Source organism: Myotis myotis, unplaced genomic scaffold, assembly GCF_014108235.1.
Source record: "Myotis myotis isolate mMyoMyo1 unplaced genomic scaffold, mMyoMyo1.p scaffold_m19_p_3, whole genome shotgun sequence".
In the NCBI taxonomy this organism is placed as follows: domain Eukaryota; kingdom Metazoa; phylum Chordata; class Mammalia; order Chiroptera; family Vespertilionidae; genus Myotis; species Myotis myotis.
Window position 1 is genome coordinate 119,009,904 of NW_023416335.1, and position 26,409 is coordinate 119,036,312.

The 26,409-nt window shown below is 44.4% G+C and overlaps 1 protein-coding gene across 6 annotated transcripts in view; it reads left to right on the top strand.

Annotated features, from left to right (window-relative positions):
* The window catches only part of DCP1B (decapping mRNA 1B), a 55,817-nt gene that overhangs the window by 28,242 nt on the left and 1,166 nt on the right, over positions 1 to 26,409 (top strand). For 4 of the 6 annotated variants that reach the window (XM_036302136.1, XM_036302140.1, XM_036302139.1 and 1 more), the window contains 5 exons: positions 4,279 to 4,345; positions 6,759 to 6,894; positions 19,435 to 19,563; positions 21,942 to 22,796; positions 24,964 to 25,206. In XM_036302136.1, the coding sequence (XP_036158029.1) occupies positions 4,279 to 4,345; positions 6,759 to 6,894; positions 19,435 to 19,563; positions 21,942 to 22,796; positions 24,964 to 25,206 (1,430 nt within the window). The remainder of the gene's footprint in view (positions 1 to 4,278; positions 4,346 to 6,758; positions 6,895 to 19,434; positions 19,564 to 21,941; positions 22,797 to 24,963; positions 25,207 to 26,409) is intronic. The other 2 variants (XM_036302137.1, XM_036302138.1) reach the window with 2 other exon arrangements.

Below are 26,409 nucleotides of genomic sequence, written 5' to 3' on the forward strand. Positions count from 1 at the left end.
AAACCACATAAACCTATTAAATAGCCAAATGGCATGTACTTATTTACAAGAACATGAAACTAGGTGGGTTAGTATGTAGGAATCTGTGTAGGCAATCAGGGTAAAACAATGTTGATGGGCTGGAAACAACCTTGAATAAAAGTTTCAAGATATACATTTAATCTTGAAATGGAAGAATTTCTTTTTGACATAAAGGCTGTTACAGCCCATTAGCTTCAGAACTCAGATGTTCTTTTTCAAAAGATTGTCATTGTATTAAAGGCAAGATATGAAGTTCTAAGAAGATAAAATGGTCCTGTTCAAGGAAAAGCTGGTTTCTTCCACTTTTACCCCTTCATACATGTAGGTAGGTAAGATAAAGACTCCTGGTACACTAATCATACAAAACGTTAAAAGCCCATTGCTACCTTTCGGCAAGTTAGTAATTCAGATTTATAAGGTTCCTTTTAAGATACCTGCTTAAAATTACACTAAAAAGACATTTCCTATACTTACTGACATCTGAATCATTATTGACAAGATGCAGATAGACACACCAAAGCATTGGTCTCGTGAGTGGGGGGAAATGTCGTGGTTACTAGTAAAACATCACAACCTGGCTGGCATGGCTCAGTGGTTGAGTGTCAGCCTATGAACCAGGAGATCACGGTTCGATTTCTAGTCAGGGCATATGCCCGGGTTGCAGGCTTGATCTCCACTGTGTGGTGTGCAGGACACAGCCAATCAATGATTCTCTCTCATCATTGATGTTTCTCTCTCTCTTTCTTCTCTGAAATCAACAATAATAATAAAACATCACAGCTGTTTTAATGACCAAATAATATTTATATAATTAAACTAGAGGCCTGGCACTCGAAATTCGTGCATGGGTACGGTCCCTAGGCCTGGCCTGCAATCCGCGGCATCTCCCCCAACTCCCCACAGCCGGTCCCGCCTCCTGCCACCACCCACCCCCAGTTCCCGTTCGCCATCCGGTGATCGGTGCCTGATGGCCAGGGGAAGGGACCGAGAGGTTGGCTGTTTCCGCCCGCTCACTGGTCCCGCCCCCACAGCAATTGGAGACTGCCTGCCAGGGAAAGGGACCAAGAGGGGGTCAGTGCACCTCATAGTGACTGGCTCAGCAGTCATCTGGTCATTCTACTGTTAGAGTCAATTTGCATATTACCCTTTTATTATATAGTACTAGAGGCCCTGTGCACAAAAATTTGTGCACTCGGGGAGGAGGGGAGGGTCCCTCAGCCCGGCCTGTACCCTCTCGAAGTCTGGGACCCCTCAGGAGATAACGACCTGCTGGCTTAGGCCTGCTCCCAGGTGGCAGAAGGCAGGCCTAATCCCTAGGTGCAGCCCCTGGTCGGGCTCAGAGCAGGGCCAATTGGGGAGTTGGGGCGCCGGCCCCTGTCATGCACAGAGCAGGGCAGATTGGGAGGTTGCGATGCCACCCTCAGTCACGCTAGGGTAGGGCTGATTGGGGGGTTGGGGCACCGTCCCCTGTCACACTCAAGGCAGGGTCGATGGGGAGGTTGCAGCGCAACCCCCTGTCACGCACAGAGCAGGGCCAATCAGGGGGTTGGGGTGCTGCCCCCTGTCATGCACAGAGCAGGGTCGATCAGGGGGTTGGGGAGCTCCCCCCTGTCATGCACAGAGCAGGGTCAATCAGGGGGTTGGGGAGCTCCCCCCTGTCACAGAGTAGGGCCGATAGGGGAGTTGGGGCACCGCCCCCTGTCACACACAGAGCAGGGCCGATCAGGGGGTTGGGGCGCCGCCACTGTCACACTCAGGGCAGGACCGATGGGGAGGTTATGGCTCTATCCCGTCACACACAGAGCAGGGCCTGTGGGGGGAGGGGGTTGGGGCGCCGCCCTCTATCACCCACAGAGCAGGGCCGATCAGGGGGTTGGGGTGCCGCCACTCTCACACTCAGGGCAGGGCCGATGGGGAGGTTATGGCTCTATCCCGTCACACACAGAGCAGGGCCCGTGGGGTGGGGGGGTTGGGGCGCCGCACCCTGTCACACACAGAGCCGCAGGGTGATCAGGGGGTTGTGGAGCTCCCCCATATCAGGCACAGAGCAGGGCCGATCAGGGGGTTGGGATGCCTTCCCCTGTCAGGAACAGAGCAGGGCCGATAGGGAGGTTGTGGCCCCACCCCCTGTCACACACAGAGCCGCAGGGCGATCAGGGGGTTTGGGCGCTGCCCCCTGTCACACTGATCCCAGTGCCGGAAGGCCTCACGGCTCCGCTGATCCCGGTGCTGGGAGGCATATTACCCTTTTACTATATAGAATAGAGGCCTGGTGCATGGGTGGGGGCGCTGGTTTGCCCTGAAGGGTGTCCTGGATCAGGGTGGGGGTCCCCACTGGGGTGCCTGGCCAGCCTGGTTGAGGGGATGATGGCTGTTTGCAGCTGGTCACATACCCTTAAGGGTGGGGGTCCCCACTGGGGTGCCTGGCCAGTCTGGGTGAGGGGCTGAGGGCTGTTTTCAGGCTGGGACTGAAGTCTCCCAACTGCTCCTTTTTTTCTTTTTTCTTTTTTATTCTGGGCCAGCTTTAGCCTGGCTCCAGCTCTGAGGCCTCAGCTGCTGAAAACAGGTATCTGGTTTGTTTAGGTTCTATAATCGAAACTCTGTATCAACTCCAGCTCTGAGATCCCAGCTCTCTGAAAGCTGGTTTCTGGGGTTTTGTTTAGCTTCTATATTTGTTAGAATGTTCCAAACTGCAGGCTCAGAGGCTGGCAAGGCAGGCGGGGAACGGTGCAGTCCTCCGTCACTGAAGCAAGTAAGCCTCATGTTCAGTTTAAGCTGCCTGGCTGCCGGCCGCCATCTTGGCTGGCATGTAATTTGCATATCTCCCTGATTAGCCAATGATAAGGATAGTGGTCATATGCTAATTACCATGTTTCTCTTTTATTAGATAGGACTAGAGGCCCGGCATGCAAAATCCCTGTGGGATCGGGCCTAAACCAGCAGTCAGACATCCCTCTCACAATCCAGGACTGCTGACTCCCAACCGTTCGCCTGTCTACCTATCCAGTCGCCCCTAACTTCCCTCCCCTGCCGGCCTGGTCACCCCCAACTGCCCTCCCCTGCAGGCCCAGTCCCCGCCCCCCCCCCCAGCTGCCCTCTTCTGCTGACCTGATCACCCCCAACTTCCCTCCCCTGCAGGCCCAGTCACCCCCAACTGCCCTCCCCTGCCAATCTGATCGCCCCAGACTGCCCAGCCCTGCCAGCCATCTTGTGGCAGCCATATTGCACAAGGGTGTGATGGTCAATTTGCATACTACCTCTTTATTATATAGGATGTTTTGAAAGTATAAATTATACATGTTTTTCCTTTTAAAAAATATGTTTTATTGGTTTTCATTGCCTTTTAACATTACTACTATTTTCAGTGAAGATTTTTAAATGTATATGTAATGAGTGCATTATTTACGTGATAATATCACCAGGTCTTCAATTAGGTGTTTATACATTGCTTGGAACTCTTTAGCTTTTGCTATAAAAATGATATAGATAGGCCCATACCAAAGTATACAACTTATTGGAAAATTGTTATATTGATCAATACCAATTACTCATTCATTACTAAGCGATAGTCACAGTTGTTTCTAAGCTATCAACAATTGTAAATTTTCTGTACAGATATTTTGAGTCAGAGATTTATTATGGAATCTAATTTTTCCAGACCCTATCCTAACTTACATCTTAAAAAGCCAATTTCTCAGTTAACATTTACCTGGGAGAAGGAGAAGAGAGAGGGGTTCCTAGACCTAATTTGTGCATCAGGTGTCTGAATACCTGAAAATAAAGATGAAACATGTGTGTGAAATGTGCAAATGGAATATGGAAACATTATGTTTCAAAGCCAGGAGTTTAGAATTCCAATTTCATTTTCAATCTCTAGTCATTCATTAAGAAGCATTTACCAAATGCTTATTATGTTCCGGTGCTATATTTTTAAGGACAACAGACTTATATTGGGTGTGTGTGCCTGTGTGTGTGTGTGTGCATAAGACCACTGTAGATTTCTCTGTGGGCTTAAAAAATTCTAATGGGGAGATAAGGACACATATGTAATACCTTAATCAATAAAGAAAAATAAATAAATAAATAAATAAATAAATAAATAAATAAATAAACTCTAGTGTTAGGTTTTCAAGCTTTAATTCCAATGATTGGTTTCATTTATTCAGTAGTTGTGTGTTTCTTTCAAAATGGAGAGGGACTTTCTTTTAATTTTGTAGTTTTGAAGATGCTCATAATTTATTTGATGTGTTTTTACAGTGTCCATTTATGGAATTTGGTTTTATGATAAGGAAGAATGCCAAAGAATTGCAGAACTTATGAAAAAGTAAGTGCTGAAAGACTGCATACTATTTTTTAGGACCTGGTGCTTTTGTTTGTATTTCTAAGTATGCGTAACTACACCATAATCTTAGCAGAATATATCTCTTACAGCAATTGTTTTCAAGTGGTTAGGAAAAACATTTACTATTACTTTATAAGTGAAAAAGAGACATAAATACAACTTTTTACATTTCCACTAGGTAACATTTATCATGTGGAATGGATCATCTCATTGTTTTCTGCATGTGTGAAATACCTGTAATATGAGTTGTTCCAAATGGCAATTTTCCATAATATCTTCCTTATTTGTCATTTGACAGTTTTTCTTTGAAAGTTATCAGTATGTCTATTAGTAGAAAGAACATTCGGAGACATTCTGAAAGGCTCCTCTAGATTCTCTTTGACCTTTCATTTCCTTCCTGCCTAAATACTTTCCTTTAAGTGCATACCCATAGTTGTAGAGGCTCAGGGTTTCCCCACCCTCCAACACTGTGAGTACTTAGGATGGTCTTTGTTTTCTCTCTCTCTCTCTCTCTCATCTCTTTTTCTTCTAATCTCATGCTACCTTGTGATTTCTCCCATCTTTGAGCAGTTCTTGAGCCCAGTGCTTGTGCTGTGAGGCAGTCACACTTCCCTGCTGTTTATGGGAATGGTTTAGAGCAGCGGTCGCCAACCACTAGTCCACGGACCACTGGTGGTCCATGAGGTCCGAAAGGTTGGCGACCGCTGGTTTAGAGCCCAGAATGACATATTTCCCACTCGTGCTGTATCTCAGGTCGTGACTGGACTCAGCTGAGCACAATAGTGTAACTGCTGCCCATATGAGTTGACAAAACAGCTCTATATGCAAAAGAAACATTTGCAATTTTAGATTTTGGCCAATGAAATTACTAAAAAGTGATTCCCAAAAATGAAACTTTGGGACCACCTTTACATACAGTAAATATAATTTATTTCTGAAAATCTAGCTTGTGATGATAGCTAATTTTAGGTAACTAGCTCAGGTTTCAGATTGTGATTGTGTTCAAACTGGTATTTACCACTGTAACAACTAGTTCTTAGAACATTCATGTTATTGTCAACTGTGCAATGGATAATAATAGCAGGATTTCATGTAGATTAAAAATTACCCTGCAGCTCAGCCAAGAGGCCATGTTAAAATCGCCAGCATTCTGCACTAATTACTTAAGAGCTAGGGCAGAAAATGGATTGTTGACTAGCAATAACAGCTGATGTGTATGGATTCCAGCCCTTCCTCAGTTAGAATTAAACCTCTCAATACATACTCAGATCTCTCTGACCAACTTCATGGCAATTATAAAAGAATTTGAGCTAAAAGTCAAAGCACACAAAAGGAACAAGTGTTTTTATCAATGCCACCTAGCAGAATATAGGAGCATATGGTCTCCCTTCTGTATTGTTTTCAGGAAAACAGAAGACATGCCTTATTGCTCTGTTTTTTATATGCCCCTCTCCTAGAATGGAATCTTCACTGTTTCCAAACTTCCAGAGAACCACATGATTTGAGTACCTGGTATTAACCTCGCTTTGACTTTAAGGCACTTTGGAGGAAGGGGGAATTCTGACTTGCCATGCTGTTTGCTTGGTTTTTGAGAACTCTAAAATTGGGTTTCCTCAGCAATTAATGAGTCCTTTCAAATGCTCTTAATGAGGAGTTGGTAAAGATAATATTTTTTTGCAAGGTCACACTTACTCTGTCACAACTACTCAACTATGCAGGCAAGTCTGAGGCAGCAGCCTAAGGAGAGGGCTATGTTTGTAACTCCACAAAAACCATCAGTGGGAAGGATTTGGCCTGCAGGTTGGAGTTTGCCCACCTCTACTCTAGATTCATATATCTAGTCAGTGAACTCAGGACCTCCCTTAAATCTCATTTTCCTTCTTTTAATTCTTAAGCAGTCTTATTTTTAATACTAGAGGCCTGGTGCACAAAATTCATGCACTCAGAGTGGAGGCGGGGTGTCCCTCAGCCTGGCCTGTGCCCTCTTGCAGTCCAGGAGCCCTTGGGGGATGTCCAACTCATGGCTTAGGCCCTCTGGAGTGGCCCTAAGCCATCAGTTGGACATCCATAGTACTGCCACAGAGGCAGAAGAGGCTCCTGCCACTGCCACTGTGCTTGCCAGCTGTGAGGCCACCTTCTGGCTGAACGGCACTCCCCCTGTGGGAGCGCACTGACCACCAGGGGGCAACTCCTGCACTGAGCGTCTGCCCCCTGGTGGTCAGTGCGCATCATAGCAACTGGTTATTCTGCTGTTTGGTTGATTTGCATATTAGCCTTTTATTATATGGTGTGAGTATAACAGGATAAAAACAACTGGGTGAGAATTGGATGCTTTTAAAAATCATCTGTTTTGAATTGTTTTTCCTTGTGTGGCTCTTCCCCTCTACTTTTCTAGCCTAACTCAGTATGAACAATTGAGAGCCCATCAAGAAGCTGGAGCAGGAATCTCCCCAATGATCCTCAGTTCAGGAGAGGGGAAGGAAGTAGATATCTTACGAATGCTTACCAAGGCCAAAGATGAATATACAAAGGTGAGTTTTTGTTTGCCCTTGTGATACATAGGTAATTCCCACAGTGGGAACACGCACATTAAGAAAGTCTTAACTGCTATTCCTTCCGCCAAACAAAATTATATGAAAACTAAAATCTTTGCTTTTAACAGACTATGACTATTTGCTTTTAAATAGATTAAAAGGTAGCCTGAGAAATCAGTAACCTTCTTATGTACAAATAGTACACAGTCATAAGGTTTACTAGAAGACCCCCATAAAAATAGCAACAAACTGCCCTAGCTGGTATTGCTCAGTGATTAGAGCATTGACCTGGGGATTGCAGAGTCAAGGGTTTGATTCCAGTCAAGGGCAGGTACCTTGGTTGCAGGCTCAATTCCTAGTCTTGGTCGGCGTGTGTGGGAGGCAACCAATCAATGTGTCTCTCACACTGGTGTTTCTCTCTGTCTGTCTCTTCCCCACCCTTCCACTCTCTCTAAAAATCAATGAATAAAATATTCTCGGGTGAGATTAACAAAAAAAAAATAGCAACAAACTAATATAAATTCTTTGGAATAAAATAATAAGAAACAAGCAAAACCTATATAAAGAAAACATTTAAACACTTCTGAAAGGCATAAAAATAGACTTGAACAAATGGACATATATGCCCTGATCTTAGACAAGGAGATAAAGCTTCAGGTTTTCACTGCCCCATAAATTAATCTATAAATTTAAGATGATTCCTAAACAAATATAAACTGATTTCTTTCTTTTTTTCTCTTCTGGGGTCAGACAAGTTGATAATAAGGTTTTTGTGGGAAAATATACAAGGAAGAATAACTGGGGAAACCCTGGCAAAGAAAAGCCGTTCTGAGTAGGAGAGAAGTGGGGAGCGAGCTCTGCCTACCTGATAGTACGCCGTTAAAGCCTGAGCACTTAAAACAGTGTGGCACTGGTGCTGCTGCGTGAACAACCCGATAGACCAATGGGGCAGATGAGGAAGTCCAAGTGAGGCCCCGCGTGTATGAAATTTAGGGTATGATAAAGGTGAAAATTCCAAATCAGTTATTTCAATAGATTTCTGAATAAATGATGTTGGCTAACTGATAGCCATTTGGAAAAATGCAAAATTGGATCTCTTCCTCGTGCCATGTGCAGGATAAATTCCAAATGTATTGCATTTATTTCAAAATGTAAGACTAAAACTATGCAAGTACAAGGAGAAAACTTGTATGGATTTCTTTGTAGTCTGGGAAAGGGGAAATCTTCCTAACCATGACTCAAAACCCAAAAGCAATTAATTCAATTACATGAAATTTTAAAAAATGTGTTCCATGGTTTAAAAAAACCACAAGCAAAGGGAAAAGGTACTGAAAACTAAGAAGAAATGTTTACAGCTAAATAACAGACAGAGGGTTAATTTTCCTATTTTATAAAGCGCTTTTATAAAAATCAAGAAGTAAAAGGTTAACACTCTCTAGAAACATGGGCAAAGAATAAAATTAGAAAAGAAAATAAAACCTAGAATTTGAAAATTAGATGAAATAAATGTACATAATTAAATATATTATGACATAATTACTTAGAAAAAAAATTAGAGTGACTTCAGAACTCCTTATTTGAACTAAATACCCTTAGTGGATTATATTTTAAGGACAGAAAGAACTACAAAGAAATTATAAACTTCATTCAGTGGCTTTGTTAGCATTGTAATTTTTCAGCTGTCATAAGATATAATAAATGAGTACAGTTGACCCTTTAACAATGCATGGGTTAGGGATACTGACCCCATACACAGTTGAATATCCGCATATAACTTTTTACTCCCCCAAGCATTTAACTAATAATCTAATGTTGACCAAATGACTTACCAATAACATGAACAATAGATTAACACATATTTTGTATGTTATATATAATATATACTGTATTCTTACAATGAAAGGATAGAGAAAAGATGTTATTATGAACAAATCACAGGGAAGAGAATATACATGTACTGTATTTATTTTTTTGAAATATGTTTTTATTGATTTTTAGAAAGGGAGGAAGAGAGAGAGGAAGAGAGATAGAAACATTGATAAGAGAGAGAAACACATTGATTGACTGCCTCCCACTCACCCCCTACTAGGGATCTAGCCTGCAACCCCGGCATGTGCCCTGACCAGGACTCAAACCTGTGACTTCTTTTTTTTTTTTTTTTTTTTTTTTTTTTTTTTTTTTTTTTTACAGAGAGGAAGGGAGAGAGATAGAGAGTTAGAAACATCGATGAGAGAGAAACATCGATCAGCTGCCTCCTGCACACCCACTACTGGTGATGTGCTCGCAACCAAGGTACATGCCCTTGACTGGAATCGAACCTGGGACCCTTCAGTCCGCAGGCCGATGCTCTATCCACTGAGCCAAACCGGTTACGGCAAACCTGTGACTTCTTGGTGCATAGGTCAATGCTCAACCACTGAGGCACATGTACTGTATTGAAAAAAATTGCATATAAGTGATCCACACAATTCAAATCCATTTTGTTCAAGGGTCAACTTTGTGGTCAGAATAAAACCTTCAGTGTAAGAGAAAAAAATAAATATATAATGTTAAATTTTAAATGCAAATGTCTGAATTAGTTGACATTTTATTTCTTAAATATGTAGCTATTAACTTTTCGCCCTGAAAAGACCTAGAAATAAGTGACAACCCAGTAGCAATAAATACCTCTAGCCCCCAGATTATTGTTTCTAAATACTATTTCCTCATGAAAGGTTTCCAGGCTCTTTAAAGAAACTCCTAATTCCAGGATATGAAAGTCAAACAAATAGGATCATGTGGAAGGGGTACAGTAGTCAGCTTGAAGGGACCACCAGCCAAATAACAAATTCTAACATCTACAAGAATGACTACAGCCCTACCTGGTTTGGCTCAGTAGATAGAGCGTTGGCCTGCGGACTGAAGGGTCCTGGGTTTGATTCCAGTCAAGGGCACATGCCTGGGTTGCGGGCTCAATCCCCAGTAGGCAGCTGATCAATGATTCTCATCAATGATTCTCATCATTGATGTTTCTATCTCTCTATCCCTCTCCCTTCCTCTATGAAATCAATAAAAATATTTTTTTTAAAAAAAGAATGACTGCAGTAGATTGAAACCCACTGAATTTATAAAATCTATGAGTTCATAGAGATGAGAGAGCAAGCAACCAAAAATATAAAACAAAACAAAAATATAATTTTTGGCTATCCTTGGAGATACTAGGACACCAGCTCCTTCCTCTGAAAATTGGTAGTTAATGAAAAATAATTAAGCATTTATTCTACCTGGCCAGTATGGACTATATTTCAGAGTAACCAAATAGTCCTTGTTCAGGAGGGGAAGTTCTTCTCTATTAAAGAATCCCAAGAATTCCCCTTCTTAATGTAGATAGAGTAATAGAACTTAAAAACACTCTAGTAAAATAATTGATTCGGGCAATGATCATCAATAATGTTAATAATATGAGAAGAATTGATGAAAGGGTTTAGGGTGCCACCACCTGAACCCAATGATAACATAATTAAAAATTGAATAACCAGACATTCTGTGCCTCCTACTGTGATATGATGTGAAACATATAGCACCACCTTGAAATATTCTTGCCAAAAGAGTTGATTCTGAATCTAAGTCTTGAGCTTGAACTTTCTAGTTTACAGAAAATGAAAGAGGAAGGAGTAAGGAGCAGATAGAAAACAAATGACACCACAAGGAAACAATCAGAAAAGTCCTGAATGAAGTGGGACATACTAAAGGACAATTGGCTGAGTTTCTTTAACATGCCTTTGACTTGATTGTTGACTCACCCTTTATTGTTAGACTGTGAGCTCCTTGAGTACAAAGAACATCCCTAGTCTTCTTCCAAGTTCCTGGCACATGATAAATGCCAAATAAATGTTTGTTGAATGAAGGAATGAATATGAATACAAATATGAATAAATGAGAGTTTCATTATTCTATCATAGGGCTTGGACAGAGATGCTTTAATTCCAGCTTTAGTCCGTAATAACTATTTCTATATTGTTTATTTTATTTCTTAAAATCTTTAAAAGGTATCCTAATGATTTGGCAACTAGTCAAGTAATGAATTATACTTTAATTGTACTATGTTAGGCACACTATAGATTAATCTTAAAAAGTAAAATTTTACCTCCCAGGAACTTCGGTTCTATGTGGCCAGTAAATAATAAATGTAAATATTGAATAAATACTTTTTCTTCATCTCTCCTCTCAAAAAGCACGCACAGACACACACACTGTACTGTTTATATTTTATAACTAAAGGCCCAGTGCACAAAATTCATGCACGGGTAGGGTCCCCTAGGTCTGACCAGCGATCAGGGCTGATCTGTGGGGTAAATGGTGGGACCTCCGCTGACACCCACCTTGGCTGGCCTGGCACTGCTCGCTTGCCAGCCCCGCCCCCCACCACTGCTGCTGGTTGCCTCCCTCTGTGGGGCGACTGGCGGGGCAATCAGGGGCCCCCACTGGCACCTGCCTTGGCTGTCCTGGGGCCTGCGGGCTGGGGGCAGCTCCTGCGTTGACCATCTGCCCCCTGGTGGTCAGTGTGTGTCATAGTGACCTGTCATTCTGCCATTCAGTTGATATGCATATTCGCCTTTTATTATATAGAACTAGAGGCCCAGTGCACAAAAATTTGTGCACTCAGGGGGGGGGGGTCCCTCAGCCCGGCCTGTGCCCTCTCGCAGTCTGGGACCCTCGGGAGATAATGCCCTGCTGGCTTAGGCCTGCTCCCGGGTGGCAGAGGGCAGGCTCAATCCCTAGGTGCAGCCCCTGGTCGGGCTCAGAGAAGGGCTGATTGGGGAGTTGGGGCGCTGCCCCCTGTCATGCACAGAGCAGGACGATTGGGAGGTTGTGATGCCACCCTCAGTCACGCTCAGGGTAGGGCCGATTGGGGGGTCGGGGCACCGTCCCCTGTCACACTCAAGGCAGGGTTGATGGGGAGGTTGCGGCGCCACCCCCTGTCACACACAGAGCAGGGCCCATCAGGGGGTTGGGGTGCCGCCCTCTATCACCCACAGAGCAGGGCTGATCAGGGGGTTGGGGCGCCACCACTCTCACACTCAGGGCAGGGCCGATGGGGAGGTTATGGCTCTACCCTGTCACACACAGAGCAGGGCCCGTGGGGGTGGGGGGGGGGGTGGGCACCGCACCCTGTCACACACAAAGCAGGGTCGATCTGGGGGTTAGGGCGCCGCACCCTGTCACACACAGAGCCGCAGGACAATCAGGTGGTTGGGGAGCTCCCCCCTATCAGGCACAGAGCAGGGCTGATCAGGGTGTTGGGGCACCTTCCCCTGTCACGAACAGAGCAGGGTGGATAGGAAGGTTGTGGCCCCGCCCCCTGTCACACACAGAGCCGCAGGGCAATCAGGGGGTTTGGACGCTGCCCCCTGTCACACTGATCCCGGTGCCGGGAGGCCTCGCGGCTCCGCTGATCCCGGTGCTGGGAGGCATATTACCCTTTTACTATATAGAATAGAGGCCTGGTGCATGGGTGGGGGCTGGCTGGTTTGCCCTGAAGGGTGTCCTGGATCAGGGTGGGGGTCCCCACTGGGCTGCCTGGCCAGCCTGGGTGAGGGGATGATGGCTGTTTGCAGCTGCTCACACAACCTTCAGTGTGGGGGTCCCCACTGGGGTGCCTGGCCAGTCTGGGCGAGGGGCTGAGGGCTGTTTTCAGGCTGGGGGTGACTGAAGCTCCCAACCGCTCCTTTTTTTCTTTTTTTCTTTTTTATTCTGGGCCAGCTTTAGCTTTGAGGCTTGGCTGCAGCTCTTAGGCCTCCGCTGCTGAAAGTAGGTTTCTGGCCTTTGCTTACAATGTTGCGATCCTGTGGCGGACTAAAGCAGGTTTCTGGGGTTTTGTTTAGCTTCTATATTTGTTACATAGTTGCTTAGAGGTGCAGCTCAGAGGCCTGCAGCGGCAGGCGGGGAACGTTGGAGTCCTCCGTCACTGAAGCAAGCAAGCCTCATGTTAGTTTCAAGCTGCCTGGCTGCCGGCCGCCATCTTGCCTGGCAGTTAATTTGCATATTGCCCTGCTTAGCCAATGGGAAGGGTAGCGGTCGTACGCAAATTACCATGTTTCTCTTTTATTAGATAGGATGTTTTGGCACCTTAACAAACTTCTAATTGGGGACAGACTGCGCCTCCCTGAGCTTGCCAGTTCTTAGGGGGAACAAAGAACCCAACCAGAAACATGTCTTTGATATGCAAACTAACTATCCTGAGCCATCCCTCCACTATCTGATCTGTGTACACCAGGAAGCAATATTCCTCTGCCTTACTCCTATCAGGGCGGGTCAGGCAGCTAGGGACCACCCCTACGGTTAATATCCTGCTGAAATGATTCAAAGGAGATAGTCCTAGGGGGCAGAAACCCCAGCAAAAGGCTTTAGTCTTGCTCTTCCCCTGCTCCTGTTCTCTCCCTCCGGACACCGAGAGGCTTCCCCATGTGGCCCTGTGTGGTGGGCTGTGCCTCCTGTTTCTAGGACCTGTGAGTATAATGAACTTTGTTTCCTAGCCTCTCCAGTGCTGCCTCCTGTAGCTACACCTGACTGTCTCAGAAAATAACATGGAACTCATACACGCACTCATGGCTTTGGAGACGTCTCTTTATACTGTACCTACAACTTGGAATGGTTTTCCCCACATTTTACTTGCCCTTCAGACTCTACATATCTTTCAAGGACCAGTTAAAATGCCACTTTTTATGTGGAGTTTTCCCAGATCATGTCATTCAAATTAATTATTCTTTCCATTGAACTCACCATCTATTAGTATTTAGAACTTACTTTGTTCTTTCTCAATTTTTACAGTTAAGTCAACTTCTCCCACAACAGTGTTACTTGTTGAGGTTGAAACAATGTTCTGTTCATCATTATGCTCCCACAGATGGGTTCTTACAATGTTGACAAGAAGTGCAGATATTCAATCAAATATGTTATAGACATAATGTCAATTGCTCCAACTGTGAGGTAAACAACAGAAGAAATTATTCTTTCTGCCATTAACAGCCAGATGATGTAATGTAACCTGTATGATCATGGTACTGCTCTGGCCTAAATCCTTGTTTTCTCATTGCCTGTATCTATGAACCTGTAGACTCTTTTTTAAAAATATTTTTTTATTGATTTCAGAGAGGGAGGGAGAGATAGAAACATCAATGATGAGCTATGGAATTGAGCCCACAACCCAGGCAAGTGCCCTGACCGGGAATCCAACCACTGAGCAACACCAGCTGGGCTCGGATGATTCTTCTAACCCAATACCTTCTACTCCCACGGCCCCCTACAAATATTTTAAACTACTACCAAACAGAGTAACAATCTTGCTTCCTAAAAGTGCCTTCATGACTTTTCCCATGCTATTCCCTCTCATCCTATCTAATAAAAGAGAAACATGGTAATTGGCGTAGAACCGCTACCCTTCCCATTGGCTAATCAGGGCAATATGCAAATTACTGCCAGCCAAGATGGTGGCCGGCAGCCAGGCAGCTTGAAACTAACATGAGGCTTGCTTGCTTCAGTGACGGAGGAAACCAACGTTCCCCGCCTGCCTTGCCAGCCTCTGAGATTGCAGTTTGAAACATTGTAACAAATACGGAAGCTAAACAAAACCCCAGAAACCTGCTTTCAGCGAGCCGGGATCTCAGAGCTGGAGTTATACATTGTTTCGATTATAGAACCCAAATAAACCAGATACCTACTTTCAGCAGCAGAGGCCTCAGAGCTGGAGCCAGAGCTAAAGCTGGCCCAGAATAAAAATAAAAAATAGCCGAAACCGGTTTGGCTCAGTGGATAGAGTGTAGGCCTGCGGACTGAGGGGTCCCAGGTTCGATTCCGGTCAGGGGCATGTACCTGGGTTGCGGGCACATCCCCAGTGGGAGATGTGCAGGAGGCAATTGATCAATGTTTCTCTCTCATCGATGTTTCTAACTCTCTCTCTCCCTTCCTCTCTGTGAAAAATCAATAAAATATATTTAAAAAAAATAAAAATAAAAAATAAAAAAAGGAGCAGTTGGGAGCTTCAGCCCTCAGTCCCTCACCCAGACGGGCCAGGCACCCCAGTGGGGACCCCCACCCTGAAGGGTGTGTGACCAGCTGCAAACAGCCATCATCCCCTCACCCAGGCTGGCCAGGCACCCCAGTGGGGACCCCCACCCTGATCCAGGACACCCTTCAGGGCAAACCAGCCAGCCCCCACCCATGCACCAGGCCTCTATTCTATATAGTAAAAGGGTAATATGCCTCCCATCACCGGGATCAGTGGAGCCACGAGGCCTCCCAGCACCGTGATCAGCATGACAGGGGGCAGCGCCCAAACCCCCTGATCGCCCTGCGGCTCTGTGTGTGATAGGGGGCGGGGCCACAACCTCCCTATCGGCCCTGCTCTGTTCCTGACAGGGGAAGGCGCCCTAACCTCCTGATCAGCACTGCTCTGTGCCTGATACGGGGGAGCTCCCCAACCCCCTGATCACCCTGCGGCTCTGTGTGTGACAGGGTGCGGCGCCCCAACCCCCTGATCGGCCCTGCTCTGTGTGTGACAGGGTGCGGCGCCCCAAACCCCCCCCCCCACGGGCCCTGCTCTGTGTGTGACAGGGTAGAGCCATAACCTCCCCATCGGCTCGGCCCGGAGTGTGACAGTGGCGGTGCCCCAACCCCCTGATTGGCCCTGCTCTGTGGGTGATAGAGGGCAGCGCCCCAACCCCCTGATCCGCCCTGCTCTGTGTGTGACAGTGGGCGGTGCCCCAACTCCCCTATCGGCCCTACTCTGTGAGTGACAGGGGGGAGCTCCTCAACCCCCTGATGGGCCCTGCTCTGTGCGTGACAGGGGGTGGCGCCGCAACCTCCCCATCAACCCTGCCTTGAGTGTGACAGGGGGCGGTGCCCCAACCCCCCAATCGGCCCTACCCTGAGTGTGACTGAGGGTGGCATCGCAACCTCCCAATCCGCCCTGCTCTGTGCATGACAGGGGGCAGCGCCCCAACTCCCCAATCGGCCCTGCTCTGAGCCCGACCAGGGGCTGCACCTAGGGATTGAGCCTGCCCTCTGCCACCCGGGAGCAGGCCTAAGCCAGCAGGGCGTTATCTCCCGAGGGGTCCCAAACTGTGAGATGGCACAGGCCAGGCCGAGGGACCCCGCCCTTCCCCCCGAGTGCACAAATTTTTGTGCACCAGGCCTCTAGTTTACTTATAAAATATCATCAGTCTTTCAAGGCCCCATTTCACATATTCTTTGCCCATCATGTTACTTCTGATCCACCCACCAGATGTTTGTGCTCCTCCATTAACATCCATTGAATCTTTTTATTAACCTCAGAATTCTTGTTATGAGGAAGTGAATTTTCCATTATTGGAAGTATTCAAGAAGAGACTGAATAATTACATATTGGGGATAGTATAAAAATTTTTTTACTTCTCTGTGTAAGTATTAAACTAAATAAATGACTTCTGAGATTTTTTCCAACTCAGAAATTTTTAAGTTCATGAAAATTCCAAAAAATTTGAGGAGAAAACATTTTATGCTATAGGTATATGATATTGATAAATGAAGCCTAGTGGTACCAGATACAACTTTTTATGTAAAGTTAATAAAATAATTTGAAACACTTCTTTGGGTTAATATTTTATGCTTTCTCCCTAAGAAATAACTTCCTATGAGTTTTCTGTAAAGTAGCAATGATATCAATTTGAGTGGCATCTCCTTTACCTCCTTCCTTCTTGTAGAGATGTAAATGAACCATAAAATAACAAAACTCAGGAAGAAAATGAACCAGGCCAGACCTGTAGACTACATAGTTAGGTCCTTATTATTCAAAAGTGGACTATTTTGAATTTTATGGTTTTAGGCAAGAATTAATAGTTCTCTTCTAGATATTGCTGAGATCTATTTATGAAATTAGAGAAATTATTAAGTGTTTTTTGATGTTCATGAAGAAATTCAGAAACAAAAAAGAAAATAGCCCTGGCTGGTTAGCTCAGTCCGTTAGTACATCATCCCAATATGTCAAGGTGGTGAGTTCAGTCCCTAGTCAGGGCACATACGAGAATCAATCAATGAATGCCTAAATAAGTGGAACAACACATTGATCTCTCTCTCTCTCTCTCTTTCTTTCCTCTCTCTCTAAAATCTATATATATAAAAGCCTAAGCAGCTGGCCAACCGGCCATCCAGTAGGTATGATGCACACTGACCACCAAGGGGCAGAGACTCAACGCAGAAGCAGAAACCACAGGCGTGGAAACATGGAACAGCCTGATGAATCTCAGAGGGAAGGGGATGCGGGGAGGGCAGAAAGAAATTAACCAAAGATCTTATATGCATACTAGAGGCCCGGTGCACAGATTCGTGCACTGGTGTGGTCCCTCAGCCTGGTCTGTATGGATCGGGCCAAAACCGGCTCTCCAACATCCACTGAAGGATTCCAAATTGCGAGAGGGCAAAGGCCAGGCCAAGGGACCCCACCAGTGCACACACAGGCTCTAGTAAATAAATAAAAATTTAAAAAGAAGAGAAAAAATAAAAAGAAAGACCACCCTATAAAGCCAAATACACTTTGGTTGTATTTCCTTTCAGACTCTTCTCTTGGCATAGATAATATGTTTGTGTTTGTATGCGATAAATTAAAATTATGCGACATAGTTTTTGTCTCTGTGAAGAATCCATTATACACTTTTTATAAAACTGTGATTTTTTTCCAAGTATTTTAAAGTTATTTGGGTCGGAGAAGAATATAAAATTAAACAACTGGAAAATGAGCTACAAACTATTGAGGTGGATAATGTTTAATTCTGAGAAATTTGATAGAGAGCTATTTTCATATACAAGCAAGGATTCATAGATAGGTAGACAATTGCAGTAACATAGAAAGCAATTTTACCTAGAAAAGTCGATCTGGGGTTATGCAAGCAAAAGACAGAGATATGTGCATAGTGAAGGTGGGAAAAATCTGGGTTTTTTTCTTAGTTTAAAATTCAAGGTCCCTGAACACAGAGAGAATGAAGGAGTACAGAAGGGTCATTTGGTGGAAGTAAGCTAAGCATCCACTTTTCTTTTAAACACAAGCAGAAGTTAAAGTCTTTTTGTGCTAAAATTTTGTAAGTGACTATATCTTAGGCTATACTCTTGTCTTGTGTTGCTTAGCCATATCTTGAAAAGCCAGTCCTGTTGTTCCATGCCACTAATCACCGTCATTCACTTCAGAAAAATTAGAAATAACATTTTATGATTCATAAAGTATTTCACATTCCATTTAATACTAGTGCCAAATCCCAATTATTTCCAGAATTCTTAAAAGAAAATAATTAGTCGTTCATACAATTAACTTTATAAACCTAAGTGAACATGGTGGTAATTGACCCACACCTCTCTATCCTTGAATTAGAAAATACAATCCAATAACTGTAAGACACATTGGGAACCTTGGGTTTCTGAGGGACAATATTGTATTTGTCACACATTCCAGTGTGAAATATTTCCTGAGCTGGGGCCTTGACTGTACAATTGAAACCAACAATGCTATAGAGAGTCTGTAGTAAGGAAGGGAGCGTTTTTATACTCAGTTTTATTTGTAACCAGTCAGATGCCGACATCGCTGCTGTGCTCTTTCTGTTTTGAATCCTACTGTGTTGATAATTGCATGGTTGGTTAGACTGATGTGTGATAATGATTCGGTATTTGAAATGATGAGGCATGTCTCGTCTCTTTCTCTGTGAAATTCTAATTTGTAGTGAGTGGCTCAGAACACTCAGATTTGAATTATTCTGTTTATCCAAAAAGTCACTTATTAAATAAAGATGATGTTAGTAATTTTTAAATCAGTAGTTTGAGTCAGCTTTACTTTTTGGTTTGTAGACCAAAAAGGGTTAGTTACTTTGATGTTGGAACTCTCCAACTTGAAATCAGTTGCTAATGGGTGAATAAAACCCTATTGCAATCCAGACATGGTATTTAAGGAATAGTTTGTATCATTATTTATTATTAAAAATCACTAGATTCTATATTTTTAAACTATTACTTCTTAAGTATATAGATAGCCTTTAAAGTATCCAGGTATCTAAGACCTTCTAGGTCAGTGGTTCTCAACCTTCTGGCCCTTTAAATACAGTTCCTCATGTTGTGACCCAGCCATAAAATTATTTTCGTTGCTACTTCATACCTGTAATGTTGCTACTGTTATGAATCATAATGTAAATATCTGATATGCAGGATGGTCTTAGGCGACCCCTGTGAAAGGGTCGTTGGACTGCCAAAGGGGTCACAACCCACAGGTTGAGAACCACTGTTCTAGATCTTGAAGGCTGATACTGTTAGTAATATTTTAGGGCACTGAATTGTGTAACTAAAAAAAAAAAAAAAAAAAAAAAAAATACATTTTATTTATACTCAAATATAAAAGAGATTAAGAGATTTTGTTTGTACATAAAAGTCTACCAAAAAATAGCTACCAATTAAATAAAATAGAGAACAAGAAGGAAGGTATGTTCTTTTTAAAAGAATAAAGCTTCTTTTACACCAAAAATACGGTTCTTTTTTCTATTTCAGTGTAAAACCTGTTCTGAGCCAAAACAGATAACCAGTTCATCTGCCATTTATGACAACCCCAATCTCATCAAACCCATTCCAGTGAAGCCCAGTGACAACCAGCAGCAGCGTGTACCTCAGCCCAGCCAGGTACCCTGTTCTCTGCTTTTCATTTATGGCGTCTGTACAAGGCTCTTAACAAACTTTCACCCAGAGGATAGTCGAGGGAGGAGAGCCTGGTCCTGTTTGAGGATCCTTTCGGATAAATTTTTTAAAAAGAGATTTCAAATTAGAGATTCTTTTATTATTAATAATTTACTTTTCCTCAAAGGGGGTTAAAATTTTTACTTTTGGCATTTACCATAATCTCTTGTGTACTTGAACTCCTTACAGGATAATGTGGGTTTTTAAAAAAAAAAAAAAACAACAACAACAAACTAATAATATCATCAGCGTTAACAGGAATATTACCCAAGAGGCCCATATTCTGCTGAGGTTGATGGTTGGTTTCCCAAAGCAGCCAAGACAACAAAATTCAGTTTAATATTTCTGAACACTTCCTTTGTACCAGGTATAATGCCAGGTCACTGTGTGTACAGAATGGGTTTCCTGTCCTAAGGAATGGTATAAAAATCCCTTTTAGGCCTGATGATTTGTCATTGTATTTGTATCTCATTATGATAGCAGTTTTTGAATGAATATATATATATATTTCAGAATAGTAAAGCATTAACAAAATTGCTAATCTATGAGCCCCATTATTGTTTTTTTAAGATTTTTAAAAATTGATTTTTAGGGAGAGAGGAAAGAAAGGGGGAGAAAGAGAAACATCATTAGCTACCCCCTGCACACACACCCCCACCAGGGATTGAGCTCATAACCCAGCATGTGCCCTGACTGGGAATCGAACTGGCAGCCTTGTGGTGCATGGGATGATACCTAAGCTACTGAGCCACACGGGCCAGGGTATAAGTCTCATTTTTTATTGTAAATATAATGTGGCTGTTTCCATTCTTAGGTGTTATGCCTCATTAAAGGTTTTGTGTTTGTTTTTTTAAGGAATTGGTTTAAATTAATTTTAAAAATGAAATGGAACCAAAAGACAAAGATCAGCTAATGAAAGGCTCAAAGTCTCATATTGAATTTTTTAAAAATAAGTCTTTTCTAATTATCTTTTACTTTTATTGTTTGCTTTCCATGGAAATTTGTTATTTTAATAGAGAAATGAGAATATGTTGATTTGAGAATGAAGCTCCTGTTTTCTTAGCCTAATAATACAGAAAGCAACAGAAAGAGGCAGAGATGATATAGAGCAGGAAGGAAGCAACTTTGTAACTGGCGGGGCCAAGGTAGATTTTTTGATTTGATGGTTTTTTAAAGCTACTAATATATAGTTGTCAGCCAATAGTAGTTTGTACCAATTCAATGCGAACAGGAATCCTCAATTTGGGGTGCAGTGAAGAAGAAACTTTATTCAGTGCAAAATAGCTCCATTGTGATACAGCATGGCTGTGAGGCAGCCCTGGGCCAGGCAGCACAGGGCCCAGAGCTGGACAACTCTGCTCTACTCTGTGCCAATCTTCTTTTTACTGTGCTGGTCTGCTCTGCTCCAGTAAGACATCTTCAAGATTTCAGCTCAGCGAGGGAAACAGAGTCCTGAGTCTCCCATGGAAGGAGGAAAGTGCGCTCCCAGAGCCAGAGGAGAGCTGACTTATGTAGACAGAAGTCCCTGCCCCTGGTCCCTGGTTGGCCTGTCCTCATGCAAATGAGGACTCCAAATCCTTGAAATTTGATTGGTCCAAAAAGCACCAATAGTGCCACTCTGGTTGGTCAGAACTACACAGCTCTGATTGGATGGGGAAAGCCTCCATCCCACTGGTCGAAATAGGATTCCAGGAACTCCTTTATAAGCGCTGGTTCAGATGGCAGAAATAGAGTGCAGGCTTCACCATGAAGTGCAATTTGTGTCAGAGGCCCCTGGGTAGAAATGGCTTGTAGGCTCCTTTTAAACAAAATTGAGCCCTGTTAGCTACTTAGGAGGTATCTTTCTTCTCAGAGTTCACACAGTTGAAAGGATCAAGTTAGACTAACTGACATGTTTCTTTCTCACCCTAAATTTCTATAATTGTGCAAAAAGCTACCAGGAATTCTGAAATCCTCATGTTCCTGTGTATTCTCAGGATGTTATACTTTGCAGGGTTAGATGGACTTCCTGCTGAAGAGATTATTTACCTTCTGGTGTATATAATTTTGTACCATAGTGGTTCCCAATCTATCAAAGCTCACATCCTTATTTCATCATTCAACAGATACTAAAATGTAACAGTTATCTTGAGAGTAGTAGGGCAGAATGCTGTGAAAATAATTGGCATTAAGGTCTCAGTTTTGTGAAGTTTATTGTAATTAAGTGTTTTATACTCTAATCCTTTATAAATAGAAGAAACTATTGATTAGGTAAATTATGTTTCATAGCCCCCATATAACCAAATTGTATGTAGATCCATTTTGAGACATTTTTATTTTTTCAGACCTTAGACCCTGAACCCCAACACTTGTCCTTGACAGCACTCTTTGGGAAGCAGGACAAAGCTACATGTCAGGAAACTGTGGGGCCTGCACAGACCCTCCACCAGCAGCAGCAGCAAGAGAAACTTCCAATCCGGCAGGGGGTTATCCGTTCCCTGTCCTATGAGGAACCCAAAGGACACTCACCCCCCATCGAGAAGCAGCTATGCCCAGCCATTCAGAAACTCCTGGTCAGGAGTGCAGACCTCCACCCATTGTCAGAGCTGCCTGAAAACCAGCCCTACAAAAATGGCAGCGAGGCTCCTGCTAGGGAGGATTTTACTGGACCTGTCCTCCTGGGGTCTCCCCAGAGCTTTGGGGCATCCCATCGAGTCCATGGTGCTTCCAGAACTCGGAACCTGCTAGAGAAGCTCCAGAGCACCCCAGGGGCAGTGAACAAGTACGACCCTGGTGCACCAGCACCTGCCGGCCTAGCATCCCTGAGCTTCACGGCCCTCCCTGCTGCCACCCCTGCAGCTCCAGGAAAGGCGGTGGCTCAGCCGCCACTGGTACATTTCAATGGCTCCCTTCCACCTCAGGCACTAGGACATCAGGCTCATGAAAAAGATCAGTCCGCGTGCCCAAGACAAATGCTCGCCCTTTCTGGCGGTCAGACTAGTGGCTCTGGAGTGATCTCCCCTCAAGAGTTACTGCAAAAGCTTCAGCTTGTGCAGCAGGAGCAGCAGCTGCACATGTCCAACCGGCCAGCCTTGGCGGCGAAGTTTCCTGTGCTAACTCAGAGCTCTGGAGCCGGGAAGCCCTGGGAACCCTGGGTTGACAAGACATCCAGCACGGAAAAGCAGACTCCCCGTTTCCAGGTAAAGATCCACCGGGTGGGGGTTATCACTGTGATGCAGTGAAATGCAGAGTCAGCTTCTGTGCTCTAGGGACATAGCTGTCCTGAACAGTGTTGCAAAGCCACTTCTGTGCATCTTGTATCACCTTAACTTCCTGCCTGGAAAGAGAATCTTTGCTTCGCTTAGCAATCTGGGAGCTTCCCTCCTTTCAGATACTTTATTTGTAGAGTTAAATCTTTGCAGTTCATCAGGCTTGGAGACGGATGTGGGAAAGAACATAGACATGGTAGGGGATCCTAATCTTCATTCTGGGATAGGAAATGTCTGACCTCCTCTTGTTATTTTAGTCTAAGTAATCGTTGCTTATCCATTTATTTAGTAAATATTTCTGAGCACTGCTCCCTCCCAGACGCTGTGCTACACATGGGTGCAGAGTGGATAGGAGCACAGACGCTGCCTCTGCAGAGCCCACAGGCCTGGCGGGGGGTGGGGGGCGGGGGAGACAATGGAAGAAAAGTGCCATTACTCTGCCAAGGCCGCCTGTTTTAGTTTGCATCCTCTGCATAGCTTAATGAAGATGGAGAGAGGGATAACTATGCCATGCCCCCCCACCACCACCACACACACACACACATTTCCAGAGAGGAAAATATTGTAATTTTTAGAAATTGTTTATCCTTTAAGGAAGATGATCTCTATGTTCATCAGTAACTTAGAACAGAGAAAACCACAAGCTGTTCCATTGCCCATGGCTAACATCTGGAGATTGGACTGCTTTCTCATTTGGATTGGTACAAATTCATTGAAAATGCAATAGGTTTAAAAATTAGGAAGTTCTCCCTATTACATATCTCATCATTGGTTGTTTGTCACGTTTTGGCAAGTAACCAACAAAATCTTCCACTCTTTGAAAACCAAGATCATAAGCATGGAGCGTAAGTCTTTGTGTCTATGAGGCACTGAGTCACAGAGCTTGTGTTTATTTTTTATAAAATCTCAAATCTGAGTACCTATTTCTATGGAAACAGTATTTGTCACTCATCCTCGTTTCCGTGTAATCTTGTCCCCTTTTCTCTTTGATAGTTTAGAGCTGATGCTAGGAAAATTGGAGTTGGTACTTGGACATAAACGTCTGCACGCACAAATCTCTTGGCTTTCCAGTGCTCACAGGGGTGGAGCCGAGGAGCAGAGTGCACCCTGTCAGCCTCACGGTGCTGGCTGTCCTCCTTCGGGAGCGTCCGCCTCAGGCCCTCTCCTCAGAATAGCAGTGGGATAGGTAACAGCCTGCCTTCCTCAAGGCTGGTTTCTGCCCAAAAAGAAAGCAAGGGAACGATTATAAAATTACAGCAGCTTCATGATCACTGGCCTTTACACCCCTCCTCGAGTTCTTATGGAGCTTTAGGATGATAATAACATTTTCTCACCTGAGTTAGAAACAGATGAGAGAGAGAGAGAGAGAGCTGTAGGCGTCAGTGAAACAGGGATCAAAGTGTCACTTGCATAACTGCAAAAGCTGTTGGTATTGTGTTTGTTAGCCAGGTGAGGTAGACAGACTCGCCCAGACAGACAAGTCACTGGCAGTGCTGGCATGACCAGCCCCAGGACCTGCCCCAGCCACTCGAGCACGAAAAAGCAGGAAGTGTGTGCTCTCTGCAGGCAGGCAGATCCCATCAGGAAGGACCCGGGAGAGATGGACCCGGGGATCATGCCTCCCTCCTGGTGAGAAGTAGCGAGGAGGACCACTCTCACAGCGGTTCCTCCATAGAGACATCGAGTGGAAACGTGTGTCCCTCCAGCAACTCATGTATGTTGTTGGAGCTGTAGGTCAGAGTAGTAGACAACTAGCCCCGAGGAAACGGCCAGCAGTCCTAAATGCATGTTGCCAAGGGATGACAGTAAAGCAGAAAAATAAAGTGTTGCTCAGAGGCCAAGCACTCTATGCAGAGGGAACAACAGCCACCAGAGCGGACTGTGCCGGAGCTGCTTAGGAAGGACAAGGGAAATATGTGGGGAACTCAACAGGAATCAGTTCTCCTTGAGCTTTTCCAATTCAGTGAAATTTTGAACAATTCGGATTTAAGTTCACCGATGTCCACTCTTGCAAGCGAGTGGCCTCTGTCTCTGTACCCGTTGTATCAATGAGTTGCTACTTACACCTGCCCTCTTTGTATGTGTTTGCTCTGAGCAGGTCATCTCACCTCAGTGCATCCGTGCTACAGTTGCTCCTTCTCTGCTCATGTCCCCCATGGTGTTCACACAACCCACCTGTAGCCCATCAAAGGAGAGGGACCGTGGGCTCTTGTCCCTGGGAAGCCAGGAACCAGCTGCCGCCTCCACCAGCCTCTTCCTGCCTCTGCAGAGCCCAGAGCCCTCTGTACTCAGCCCACTTACCAAGCTGCAGCTTCAGGAAGCACTGCTGTTCCTCATTCAGGTAGGAGGGCCATCGTCTCTCTTCTTACCTTTGCCAATCCTGCTCGCCAGCTGGTTGCCACTCTGAGATAAGGCCTCAGTTAGCGAGTGCCCACATAGAACTGCCCAGGAATAAGAGCGATGTAACAACTCACCCTAAACCACAGTGGCTCTGTACTTGGCTGGGTGAGATTCAGAATACTAACTACAGCTTTAGGTGATTTGACGCCTTAAGGATTTTGTAATTTGGAGGAGGACTAAGTCCTCCAGTCTGTCACCTGTCAGAAAAGAAGGAAGCAGAAATTATAATTAAGGACCGTAGATGCTGTGGGCACCCAAACCGAGAGCTCCCCTCTGGAAGTAGAGGTGATGCTGTCTGCGCAATCGCTGGTGTTTAGTGGAGAGCTCAAGCAGACTGTAGAGCAAGGAGCCGGCAGGTAGGGGAGCAAGTAATGGCTGTGATACTAGGGCTGTTTGACAAATAATTTTGAAGCCTGCTAATTAGGACAGGATAGAGTGACGGGACTTCTTTGGCAGCCATGAGTTTTGTCTCTATGAGATAATAACAGCTAACACACAGAGCTGTGTCAGGCACTGTTATAATGCGTTACTTTCCTTAAGTCATTGAGTCCTTATACAGCAACACTATCATTTTTCCATTTTAGAGACAAGGAAACTGAGGTCACACAGCTAGTAAATAGCAGAGCTGAGCTCCAACCCCAGTCTGGCTCCAGAGCGCTCCTTCCTGCTGCCCGCAGTGGGGGCCACAGTAGTAACTCAGCCTCTGGGCTGTCTGCCCAGCAAAGCACATCCACAAATAAGTGGCAGGCCTTGAAAAGCAGGATGCTTTTCCCAGACTTCACACACCTCAGCGAACATCTTTAGGTACTTTTTTGATAGACAGTCTTAAGAAAACTTTTGTGATATTCGGCTTAGAGAGCAGGCTTTTAGATGGCTTTTAGAGAGCAGGCTAGCACTTTTGCAGCTGTCTCATCTTAAGAAGAAAATGGTCTCTATTAGTAAAAACATTTTTTTAAGGTGACGTATTTTAGAGAGAATGGAAGGAATTGGGCTGGAAAGTGGAAGACTATCTGTTAAAGAGGGGCAACAAATGATCATGCTTTACTAGGTCACGAATATCAGGATGCCAACAGTTTCCACCTTTTAAAGCCATTTGTGATAAGTTCATACGGACTTAGAACATCTGAGAACAATAAAGTGAACA